The sequence below is a fragment of the Myotis daubentonii genome, chromosome 6, assembly GCF_963259705.1.
Source record: "Myotis daubentonii chromosome 6, mMyoDau2.1, whole genome shotgun sequence".
Classification (NCBI taxonomy): Eukaryota; Metazoa; Chordata; class Mammalia; order Chiroptera; family Vespertilionidae; genus Myotis; species Myotis daubentonii.
The window spans coordinates 65,708,811-65,721,715 of NC_081845.1; the positions used below are offsets into that span (position 1 = coordinate 65,708,811).

Below are 12,905 nucleotides of genomic sequence, written 5' to 3' on the forward strand. Positions count from 1 at the left end.
GATTTTAGATCTTCAAGAGATCTTCTCTGACTTAGGTCCCAAATAATGCAGTTTTCCACCCAGGTAATATATTGGCTTATGGTGTCTGGGGACAGTTACTTAAAGGAGTATTCATTGAGGAAGTTAGGTTTCAAAAAGTCTCCAGAACGCACACACCCACACCAAAAACTCTATTAAGGTTAAGAAAAACCTTTTATTTTCAGATAATTAAATCAACCAGTAAAATTTATTTGCAGGAGTCAACTATTTCTTGTAATATACCAATGGTACTTAAAATCAGTGCTCTCTGCAAACAAAATGAATTATTTTTTATAATAAAGTACTTACAATTTCAAATAAAAATTTTCCTGAAATCTTGAGGTGAAAGCAGCTTGAATATTGTCTTCCACTGATATATATTTAAGGGCATTATCAAGACCAAATTCACGTAGCAATTTACAGTCAATGCTGATTAAATTTTACAACTATATTTTAATTGATACTTTGTAAAGTTTCTTTGGCATATTTACCCATCACTTTTCTATCTTCTATGTATTCATGTCTGTTTTTATACATTGTGAAGGGACAGAGTATTCACTGTAGGTAGCTCAAAGTGATGGTTCTGCAGTGGTGACAACAGTGAATTTTAAGTTTAATCGCCCTGTTTCCAGAACTTTAGCTTTATATGATCTGTTGTGAATTTCTCAATATGTGATATGAGGGACCCAGCATTACCATAAAAGCTTATCTCTGATTTAACAAATGTTTCAAAGCCCCGTGGAAAACATCCTGTCTTCCAATCTATTGTTATGCAAAGTTTAGAAAAGGCCAACACCTTTGACTGTGTTATTAACTCCTATATAAACCTATGGGTCATCTGAGTAGCCCCTATGATCCCCAGTTTTTATGGCATAAAATGCATTCTAGAAAAATGTACAACACTGTTCCGCTAATTGCAGTCAATTTGACACACTTACATGGCAGCAAACTGGTATTCCAAAACACTCACCGATGTGCCACTGCACAAAAGGCCGAGGTGTTAGCAGTGGAGGCTGATTGATAAAGTTAATGCAGAGGTCCTGGATTATAGGGAACTGTTGTATAACAGCATCACATACTGCAATATTGTGTGAATCCTTGCTATAAAGGAACCATATTTGCAAACCAGTGGACAGCAGCCACAGGAGCAGCAGCGGGAAAGATGTTTTAGACACAAAGAGTTGGATGGTGCTCCTCATTTGTATTCGTCTATATAAGCCCATAGAATCTTATCATAGGTAGTTAGCAGGTCTGAGATTCTGTCCTAAAAACTCACCCACTCTCACTTAAAATACCTCACTCTCCGCCATCCCTGAAACAGCCAATGACGGAGCACGATGGCCACTACTTGCACTGTGCCTTCCCCTTCCTATCCGGACCCTGTCCAGCAGGAGCCCATGGTTTTCACTGGCTGCTGGAGGCCTCCATCCACCTGCTGTTTGCAGCAAACACCAAAGGGAACAGTAGCAAACCTGTAAATCCTGACCAGCAGAGAAGGTGCCCAGAACAAGTGGCAGGGGCTGCAACCAGTGAGGACAGACGGACTGACAACCAGACAGACAGACAGCACCATCAGACACCATCCACTACTTCCAGTCTCAGGAGAGGGGAAGCCTGCAGCACCAGGGACATCATTGTTCCTGGCAGGGACAGGCAGCAGGTTAACGAGGGTTGTGCCTTCCTCAAAGCAGCAGGCTTAAAGTATGTGGGGTTTAGTTTTTGGATGAGAAGGAGCAGGGAATTCAGAAACCTGCTGCTCTTGATAGAAGCAGGCCAGCTCTGGCCTTCCAAGTTAATGGCCCTTTTCTGAGTCTACAATGGAAAGGGCAGGAATGACTGGATCTCTACACTTTTGCTGTGACACGGCACCCACAGCTCTCCCTCAATATTCCCCTCTCCCATCTGGGTAGCAGTTACACTGGCGGGGGGCCCATCCGCCTATGAACACAGCCTCCCTCCATCCCTGTCCTGCGAGGCACTGCTGCGCTGAGGGGAAGCGGAAGAAACCTTTGGTGGCGGCATCTTCTCTTCAGGAGGCAATCCTAGGGGGTGGGGAGAGCCATGTTGGGTGTGCTCCATGCCTGGCTCTCACCCCTCTTCCCTTCTGTGTCTGCCCCTTCTTTGCTGTCAGCTAACTCCAGATGCAACAGGTTCCCTTTGGCTCCTCATGCCAATCCTGTGCCCCCAGATACACTACTGACCCAACCAGGGAAACACCAGCAATTAGTCCCAGGCGGGGTTTCTAAATCCCCGCACCCCTGAGTTGAAAACTTTCCTGAATACATGAAGACCTGCCAAGGGAGGGCAGTTGAAGTCCCCTTCAGCTCCACTCTAGGTATGATGCTAAGGAGCAGCAAAACCGACTCTGGGTGCCAGGACCTTGTAAGCAGCACAGTGTCACACACTCCTACACCACCAGCTATGGGCCTGTCCCCTCCCCAGACACAGGGCACTGGACAGAGATCCCTTGAAGGGCTGATGGACTTTAAAGAAGGGGAGACGTATGCAAATTCCCAATCCCCTATCGTACTGCCTGCACCAGGAACTGAGCAGGCCCGGGAGGTCTCTTGGAAACCAGCAAAGAGGAACCTCTATTTTATTCACACCGGACTCCCCATCAGCTTCTCCCACTATTACAAACTTTGCATTGTCAATGGCGTTACATAGATGTAAGAAAATGTGACTGCACACAGGTATTTTGTGTAAAAGACTGTGCATAAAAGGTTAAAGGGAGTCTGGGGCGGCAGGTTCCCGAAGATGGCAACTGCCCCCCAATAAAGACCCAACCTTGTTCTGGGATTTGAATGAGTCCCAAAATGAACACTAAAAATAAGCATTTTTCGTATGTAAATACTGACACCCTTCAGTGGGGTAACCCCAACCTGCTAAACAACTCCAAGAAGAGCGGAGGAGCTATTCTCAGCACCTCTTCTTCCCACTCCCCTTCCTTCCACTCACCCCCTGCCCCCTAACCTGCTCCCAACCCAGGGCCCTTCCACTAGGGTGGGATCAGCTCTTCTCAGCTTCCCCACATCCCAGCCCCAGGGTGGTCGCGGTCCACCCCACCCTCCTCCGCACCCCAGTCTCCAGCCACCCTCTCCTGGCTCCTGGGCTCTCGGCTGGGTGACATCCTCTCCTTCCTCCGGTCCCCCTAACCTCTTCCCTGCTCAAGCCCAGAGCCCCTGGCCCCAAGGAGGGCGCCTCCGCCCGCACCCCGCACCCTCGCCCAGCCCCCTCCCCCACACCCAGCCCAGAGGGTTGGGTGAGTGAGTGGTGAATGGACCGAGGGAGGCACGGAGGCTCGGGTGGCGCGGCTGGGGGTGGCTTACTTGAGCATGGCTTCTTCTTTTTCCTCCTCTTCCTTCTGCCGGTCCATCACTGCCATGATAATGTTCCTCTCCTCCTCGGTCAGGTGGCTCAGGTCGGGCAGCTCTTGCATGGGGGGAGGCACGGTGGGTGGGCGAGCACCGCGGGGCCCCACGGCCGAGGACATGGTCGTGGCCTGCCCGCCCCCTCCTCGGGCTCCGGGCTCTCACCTTTCGGATGCACGCCCAGCAGCGCGGCGCCCCTGCCTCCCTTCGCTTCACAGCGGAGCCCTCCGGGCGGCGGGAGGAGGAGCGGCAGCGGCGGCAGCAGCGGAGCCGGGGAGGCGGCGAGCCCAGTCTCTCATGGTTGTTTGCATCCACCCAGCCCCGGATGCTGCCTTTGTTGTGGTCGCCCTCGCTAGGCTCGGGGCTGCCCGCCGCCTCCCGCAGCCCAGCCTCGGCCGGCGGGGGCGGGCAGGCAGCGGCGCGGCGGGCGCGGCGAGGGGGCGAGGGCGAGGGCTCGCGCGCCGGGCTCGGCCGATCCGCGCGGCGTGCGCGCGGGGCGGGGGCGGGGCCGGGGCCGGGGCCGGGGCTGGGGCCGCAGCTGCCGAGGCTGCTCCCAGGCACCGCTGCCTCCGGTTCGGGGCGTCGGGAGGGAGAGGGAGAGTTTGGGTGGCAGTTAGGCGGAGTCTCGGAGGCTCCGCTCCCGGGTGATGCTGCTGCTCTCGCAGACGCGGCTGCCAGCCACTCAGTCCCGGAGCCGCTCCGCCCACGGGCACCCACCCGCCCACTCCCCGGGTCCGAGCCGCGCGAGCCCCAGCCGCTCCCCCCCGCGCTCGCCAACGTGCGCCCCACCTCGCTCTATCCCCAGGTACCCCTCACCCGTGAGTCATCCTCCTTTCCCGGTCTCTGGTCTATGTCATCCTCGCCAGCCCTGTTTGTTCCTGGGTTGCGTTAATCATCAGCATCCCCTACCATCCTCACCGTGGAGCATTCGGATTATTTGCGCACCCACTGGGTTCTGAGCAGCAGGGCAGAACGCCTCTGGATGCATTTTCCCCTCTGAGACCATATCGTTCTCATGACTAGTCAAGTGTCTCTCTAGACTAGAGCCACAACAATGTGATTTTTGAAAACAATTTTGATATACACACACCTCCACCAGCCTGGATTTTTCTGGGCGCATTGTATGCAGTATCTTCCTTGACCCATCCTCAGTAGGTCGGTTCCGCAATTTATCCTAATTTCCCCGCAACTCGGCAACTCTTTAATTTGTCGTTTGGGGCCGTGGGTAGTCCTTTCACAGCACTTCTCTGGTGCTTGCAAATGAATTACCTACTCTAATTTTTCATGATGCTCACTATCATCACGGACTCACTTCTTAGCCTCTCTGGGTGCTTCTGCAGAAACACGGATCCCAGATAAGAAAAACACCCAACCTATCATATTGTAAGAAGCTTCTGCTCAATGCCTGACCCAATGATAGGCATTAAGATGAGCTCCTCTTACTGATAAAGGCAGAAATAAATAGACAATCCTTTCAAAACAGGTAATGTTATCAGTTTTGAAACCCAGAGATTAAATTTTCTTAATACACTTATGAAAGAGTCACTATGGAGAAGGGTTCAAATTGTACGACAATTTAAAAAAAATCAATAGTGATGAGAGAATTGGTATGCTTCCCGCCTGGGGGATTCTTTTTATAGTTCCAGGAAGAATCTAGCACTAATCTTTATTTTTTTTCCTGTAAGCCTAATTTTGTTAATAAAGATGATGATGATGATGATATTTATGAATCCTAAAACTCCTAAAGTCTTCAAGTTTAGGGAAAGTAAGGGGTGGGCAAACTTTTTGACTCGAGGGCCACAATGGGTTCTTAAACTGGACCGGAGGGCCGGAACAAAAGCATGGATGGAGTGTTTGTGTGAACTAATATAAATCAAAGTAAACATCATTACATAAAAGGGTACGGTCTTTTTTTTTCAATAGTTTTATTCATTTCAAACGGGCCGAATCCGGCCCGCAGGCCGTAGTTTGCCCACGGCTGTTTTAACCACTGGGTCTCCCATTGAATACAGGTGTTGATTCTACTGGGATACATCTGTTTGAATCCTTTCAGTAATAGAAGGTTTACATCTTAAGTCTATTCCTATGTCTAAATCCTTCTACCTAAAAAATTTTCAACTGTCTGAAGTGTCTATCATGCCATCTTCAATTTCCTCCAGAGTAGACCTTCCCAATGTATCTTACCAGTAATTGCGTAGCATGATTTTAATGCTGGTCACTGTGTTCACCAGCCTTTGTACCCAACGGTGTTTTTTTCACTAGCCTTCCAAAGCAGTAAAATCAAGAATACATGTAATGAACCAAAAACTGTGCCTGGCATTTACTAGTGCTTTATAATCACTTTTATTTGCACAACTTAACATTGGCTTAACTTTTTGGTAGCCATGCCAGTTATGAGGATATCACTGAAATAAATACATAGGCCACTATAATGCCCATTTCGTTTTCATAAGTTCTGCTGCCTGAAAAGATATCTTCTTTCCTCTAATTAAGCAATTGATGAAATTACCCTAATCAGCATCTTTTCCTCATTTAAAAAAAAAATGTACCTGTTTCCCTCAGATCAGCATACTAGTATATTCAGGGAGACAGGGGGAATAGTTTGAATTCTGGCTTTACCAGTGATTTTATGATCTTGGCGAAATCATTAATGCTTTCTGAATTTCTGTTTCCTCATCTGAAAAATGGGGTAAAGACATTTACCTCAAAAAAAAAAAAAAAAAAAAAAAAAAAAAAAAAACCAAAAAAAAAACGAGAAAAGAAATATTGAATGAGGAGACATATTTGGAGCACCTAACTACAAGTGTAACACTTTGTAGTACCCTTTTCCTTATTCCTTGCTCTTTCCAAGAAATGTATTAGGCCACCTCTCAATTATTAATATACAGAGGGGACTAGAAATGTAGATGAGATGGTCATTCTATCAGATGCCCTTCTCTGCTAGTCAGTCTGGAGATACAACAGATAAGAGCCTTGTCCTCAAGAGGTTTACAATCATGTTGGTCCTCCTGAAATTCTTCTAAAATAGAAACAAAGGAATAAATCCTTTGATAGACATTAGAACTAGCTGAATGAAGCTCTTAAGGCAGGGGCCTCGTGCACATTTAACAGGGGTGATTTTATTTGCTAGGGCTGATATTACAAAATTCCATAGACTGGGCGGCGTAAACAACAGAAATTTATTTTATCACCGTTCTGGAGACTAGAAATCCAAGGTCAAAATGCTGGCAGAACTGCTTTCTTTCTGAGGCCTCTCTCGTTGGCTTGTAGATGGCCACTGGTTTTGTGTGTCCTCACATGACCTTTTCTCTGTGCATGTCCTCCCCGGTACCTCCACCTCTACTTATAAGGGCATTATTCCTGTTGGATTAGGGCTGCACCCTTATCACCCCATTTAACTTTAATTACCTCTTGAGAGGTCTTACCCCCAAATACAGTAACATCCTATGGTATTGGGGCTTTAACATATGAATTTTTAGTGGGGCACAATCCAGTCCAATATAAGTGGCTTCCAATGTGATTGGAAGAGAGATTGTGAAATTTCCAATGTGATTCTCTTGTTCAACCAACGGTATCTACAGAAAAACATCTTAAATCTCTGTTCATAAGATATGAATGAGGTACGTTTTTTGAAATATATATATTTTATTTATATCAGAGAGGAAGGGAGAGGGAGAAAACAACCAGGAATTGAACCTTGACCTCCTGGTTCATAGGACGACTCTCAATCACTGAGCCACACCAGCCAGGCTGAGGTACCCTTAAAGTCAACACTAACATCATGTTCAGGGTGCTTGTCAAAAACAATGACTTAGACAAACTCCTTTAAAGTAAGTGTCTTAGCTATCTTCTCCACTGATACTATCGAATGATCATTTCTCAAAATAACTCTAAAATTGGACACTACTGTTAACTGTTAATTCACTAGCCGAGATTATAATTTCAGAGTGGAAAATCATTGAAATGGAGTCAAGTTCAAATCTTTACCATAAGAAGTTGTAGTTGGCTCAATCCTGTCTTCCCCCAAAATTCATATCCACTCAGTCTCAAAATGTGACCTTATCTGGACATGGACCTTTACTGATAATATTAGTTAAAATGAGATTATTTTGTATTAAGGTGAGTCCTAAATCCAAAGACTACTGTTCTATGAGAGGAGAGAATGCTTAGGCAGACATGCAGGGAAGAAGGCATTGTGAAGATACAGGCACACAGAGAAGAAGGGGCTGTGAAAGCAGAGTCAGAGAATGGAGTTATGGTGCCCTGAACCAAGGAATGCCTGGGGCCACCAGATGCTGGGCGAGGGGAGGGAGAAATCTCCTCTCGAGACTTCAGAGTAATCATGGTCCTGCTAACACCTTGATTTTGGATTTGTAGCCGCCACACTGTGAGAGAAGAAATTTCTGTTGTTTTGGGTAGTTTGTACAGTTTATGGTACTTTGTTACCACAGCCTTAGGAAACAAATATAACAGTTCTGTGAGTTTGGGTGGATTGGTAAACCTCACGGAGCCTTATTTTGCTCATCTATAAAATGGAAATAACAATATTCACCTTTCAGGATTTCATTTTGTTTTAATCCTCACTAGAGGGTATTTTTTTCCATTGAGTAGAAGGGAGTGTGGGAGAGAGAGAGAGAGAGAGAAACATCAATGTGACACAATCGATTGGTTGCCTCCTGAAGGAGCCCCAGTATGTGCCCTTGACCGGGAATGGAACCTGTGACCCTTCAGTTCGAGGGCCGATGCTTTAAGCACTGAGCAAAACCAGCCAGGGCACCTTCCAGGGTTTTGGCAAGGATAAAAAAGTTGTTTGTGCTAGGCGCTGAAGAATATGGGAGAGAACAATGCATACAGAGTAATGGCCCTGGAGGGAATTGGCAATCTATGGACTATGAGTCAAAAGCAGCCAAAAAGCCTGTGTTTTGTGAATAAAGTTTTATTGAAACACAGATACATCCATTGATTTATGTATTATCTATAGCTGCTTTCATATTACAATCACAGAGTACATGCAACAGAGACCATATGTTCTGCAAAGTCTAAAATATTTACTATCTGCTTTTTTACAGGGGAAAAATTTTTTTCTACATGCTTACAATATAGTTGGAGGAGAGAGGCATAAATAAATAAACACATAAGAACAGCTGGATCACAATAATTGCTCTAGAACAGGGGTGGGCAACCCTGGTACACGTGCCAAACATGGCACGCCAGTAACTTTTGCTGACACGCGAAACCCTCTCTTATAATCTTCCATTTACAATTGTGAATCTTTGTTCTCAGTAAAGAATTTTGTTAAGTCTCATAACAGGAGTAGCCTGACGGAAAGCAGTAGCTCGTGCATATCTCTGAAGGTCACGAAATATAAACCTGATGTAAAATCTCTGTCATCAGTAATGCACCAGCAAAAGTCCCACTGATAATATCAAACGGAGTCATAAAGTTTTCTGTCGGACTATCATTGTACATGTATACATTAAAAAATAAATGTATTTTTCATCATCATATACTGTGTTTTTGTCACTCAAATGAATTTTATTACTTCTTCAAGGTTCTTCACATATGTATACCTTAAGAGATATCAAGTAGGTGTAAGATGTTCTCAAAAAATTAGGGTTGGCACGCAGAAGAATTTTGAGTCAGAGATTTTGCTGGTTTTGGCACGCACTCACAAAAAGTTTGCCCACCCTGCTCTAGAAAATAAGTTGTCAGATATAATAGAGAGTAAACTGTGGGAAGATAGGTACTCTTCGAAGGACCAGCCCAAGAAGGGCTGGGCACAGAGTGTTATAAGCTGAGGAAAGTGCTACAGACAAGCTGTGAGTTGGAAAAGGGCAGTGCTCTGGAGGGACAGAAATAGGACTATCGTGAGGAGAGGAGAAAATGGTGACAGATGAGCTGATAGAGGCCTCAATAGCCACAAGAAGTGCTATTTTATTCTTGTGCCATGGGAAGCCACTGGAGAGCTTAACCAAGGGGTTAAATGGCATGCTTTATAATTTTGAAAAGATCCCTCTGCCTGTGGTGGCAGGAGAATGGGTAGCAGCAAGAAGTAGGAGCCGAAAGTCTGCTTAGGGGAGGTTAGTGGCTTGGACTGTGTGGTGCAGTTTGATTGGAGAAAAGATGTGCTTTGCAAGTAGAACCTAGAGACAGATGATATGTGAGGGATTTGTGAAGAGAGATGTTGAGCCGAAACCGGTTTGGCTCAGTGGATAGAGAGCGTCGGCCTGCAGACTGAAGGGTCCCAGGTTCGATTCCGGTCAAGGGCATGTACCTGGGTTGCGGGCACATCCCCAGTAGGAGATGTGCAGGAGGCGGCTGATCGATGTTTCTCTCCCATCGATGTTTCTAACTCTCTATCTCTCTCCCTTCCTCTCTGTAAAAAATCAATAAAATATATTTTTTAAAAAACATGTTGATTAGGATACCTGTTTGGGGCTGAGCAGTAACTTGAGTGGGTGGTAGTTCCATACACTGAGATGGGGAATGTGTGAGTGTGTGTGTGTGTGTGTGTGTGTGTGTGTGTGTGTTTTCTGAGAGAATGATAAGTGGTGTGGTAGGAATAGCAAGAATCTTTCTTCATCGCTGTCATCATCATCATCTAAACTCTCAAAAGGGAAATGTATTTGAATTAATTTGCTAATTGAGCCCTCTGACCAAAATATTTTTTCTAACTAAAATTTTTTTAAAGATTATTTTTCTTGGAAGACTGCTTCTATCGAAGATTGGCCTGAGGGCTGAAGGGGCCTTTGTTGCTCTGTTTATAATGAGAAAATTGAAGAACCCCCTAATACATAATCAATAAAAGTTTACGTACACATGCACATTCAGATAAGAAATAAGAACACAGTACTAGTTAACTTCTACTCCAAGGAATAAGCAATTATTTGTGATTGCAGGATTCTGTTTATTAAAATTATAGCTATTTAAGTGTTTTTAATTTCTAGAAAATTTTGAAATCAATTAGGAATATCTTTAACACCTACTGAGATGCAATCTTGACTAACCAGTGAACTATAATCCTAGAGTTTTGACTTATCACCACAACCACCTACATGTATTCTGTACCACCACTTTCATAAGCACCACTATATCTATTACACAAGAATGGCTTATATGTAAAGTGAGCATATATCTAAGTTTGTCCAGGACCATCTGAGTTTGTGGCTATTGTACTGGCATTATTATCAACAGCATCTCCTTTCACTTAAAAGTATACTAGTTTAGATGATAAATTATATGGTCACCCTATTTATACATAGTTACAGTAATTTGCAAAAGTATAGTCTTTCTGGCTTCAAAGAACATTTGGCTCTCAAGAGATTTACTGAAAGTATTTGGCTGACACTGTATATCAGGTTTTGGCTCAAATTCAGTCAAATACCTATTTTAATCTGAATTTTGGTAAGTTTCCACAATTATAATTTATTTCATGAGGAATTCAATGTGTGGGAAGGTATTTGTCCTTGGACCTGAAAGAAGGAACATCACTCTATTCTCTTCTGGTGGGTCATACCAGCTTTGGGCATACTTCTTCCAAGCAAGTAATTATCTTAGCTATTCTTTCTTTGGGTTGTTTCCTTTCAATGTTTGTCTCCTGATTCAAAATCAGAGTTCATGGCCTCTTTTTTTTTTCATTCTTCTAAGACTGCTTGTCTTCTATATTAGGCAAACTTAGAATGCATAATTGGCAGTGTTTGCAGAATACTTATCCATATTCTGTTCTCTTCCAATTTCCTTCTTTTATTCTTTTTTAAAAATATATTTTTATTATTTTCAGAGAGGGAGGGAAAGGGAGTGAGATAGAAACATCAGTGATGAGAGAGAATCATTGATTGGCTGCCTCCTGCATGCCTGTTATTGGGGACCAAGCCTGAAACTTGGGCATGTGGCCTGACTGGGAATCAAACCATGACTTCCTAGTTCATCGGTCCATGCTCAACCACTGAGCCACCATGGCCGGGCCCAATTTCCTTCTTTGCATTGAGTAACTTCTGGAGAATTCTTCATTCTTAATTTTAGGTAATGTGAAAAGTCTCCATCTTAAACGCCTTAACTATTTATTAGCTTATTCTTCTGAGAGTGCCTTCTGAGAATTTACACTGGTTAAACTGACGTGCCTGAGTCTTAATGCCATCTTCCCAGCTATGTGAGTGATTAGTCTTTTCTATTAAAGAGTATGACAAATTAGTCTCAGTGGTTGAGCATTAACCTATGAATTAGGAGGTCACAGTTTGATTCCCAATTAGGGCACATGCCTGGGTTGCAGGCTCCATCCCCAGTGGGAGTTGCAGGAGGCAGCTGATCAATAATGCTCTCTCATCATTGATGTTTCTCTCTCTCTCTCTTGCTCTCCTTTCAACTCTGAAATCAATAAAAATATATTTTTAAATGAGTATGACAAATTGAATTGACTTAGTAAAAATGTTAACTTTTACCTATCTACAAAGCTAAAAAACACCCTAAGTGGAAAATGACATGGATAATAATTTCTAAGACTAGATTACTGTATAAGCACTAATTTTTAATAAGCTAGAAAATGCCTTTACTAAATTTAGCATTTATATTTAAATTTAAGTAGTATTTTATTTAAAAAGAGAGAGAGACCTCAACTATCAGATTTAAACAAGCACTCCTTACTAAAATAATGCTCTGACTGAACCTAACTCCTGAGACTGTTTTCTGGCAAATTCTTGCCTAGTTTCCTATTTTCTACTTCCAAGTTTGAGATGAGCAATTCAACCCTACACAGAACAGACCTGGATAAGACAGTTGCTTCTATTCATAGTGTGACAAGACCTACAGGCAAGTGGGAAAACTGATAGGAGAATATAAGGGCTTGACTTGACTCTTTATTCTGGCACTCATTAGCCCTGCAGAATTGAGGGGATCACTTAATATTCCTGAGCTTGAATTTCCTTATTTTTAAAATGGAGGTAATTATATCTCCTTTAAATATCCTCGGCATTTTTATAATAGCAATAATATTTACAGAGCATAGTATGTGTTCCTGGCCTGTGCTGGATGTTCTACATGCGTTATCATATTTACCCCTTTCAACAGTGGGTAAGTACTATTCATATCCTTTGATATTATTTAGCATGACCAGTGTAGATCATTAATTGTCCTTTCTCATTTTCTTTTTTTTTTTTTCTTTTTTTTATTTTTTAAAAAATATATTTTATTGATTTTTTACAGAGAGGAAGGGAGAGAGATAGAGAGTTAGAAACATCGATGAGAGAGAAACATCGACCAGCTGCCTCCTGCACATCTCCCACCGGGGATGTGCCCACAACCCAGGTACATGCCCTTGACCGGAATCGAACCCGGGACCCTCCAGTCCGCAGGCCGACGCTCCATCCACTGAGCCAAACCGGTTTCGGCTCCTTTCTCATTTTCTATGTTCCTAGGGACCAGAGGTAGAGCCAGTATTTTTTTGATCCTTCAGTGCAGATTCCAGATTAATAGTCTTCCTCCAATTTGTAAAGTGTCTTCTACCTTTTTACTTACACCAAT

At 43.8% G+C, this 12,905-nt stretch overlaps 1 protein-coding gene across 24 annotated transcripts in view; it reads right to left on the minus strand.

Moving 5' to 3' along the window:
* The window catches only part of RIMS1 (regulating synaptic membrane exocytosis 1), a 411,771-nt gene extending 407,700 nt beyond the window's left edge, over positions 1 to 4,071 (minus strand). For 20 of the 24 annotated variants that reach the window (XM_059701190.1, XM_059701189.1, XM_059701203.1 and 17 more), the window contains exon 1: positions 3,348 to 4,038. In XM_059701190.1, the coding sequence (XP_059557173.1) occupies positions 3,348 to 3,511 (164 nt within the window). In that variant the 5' untranslated portion in view covers positions 3,512 to 4,038. Of the gene's footprint in view, positions 1 to 3,347 lie in introns of all 24 variants that reach the window. The other 4 variants (XM_059701185.1, XM_059701187.1, XM_059701184.1 and 1 more) reach the window with 2 other exon arrangements.
* Positions 4,072 to 12,905: the final 8,834 nt, after the last annotated feature.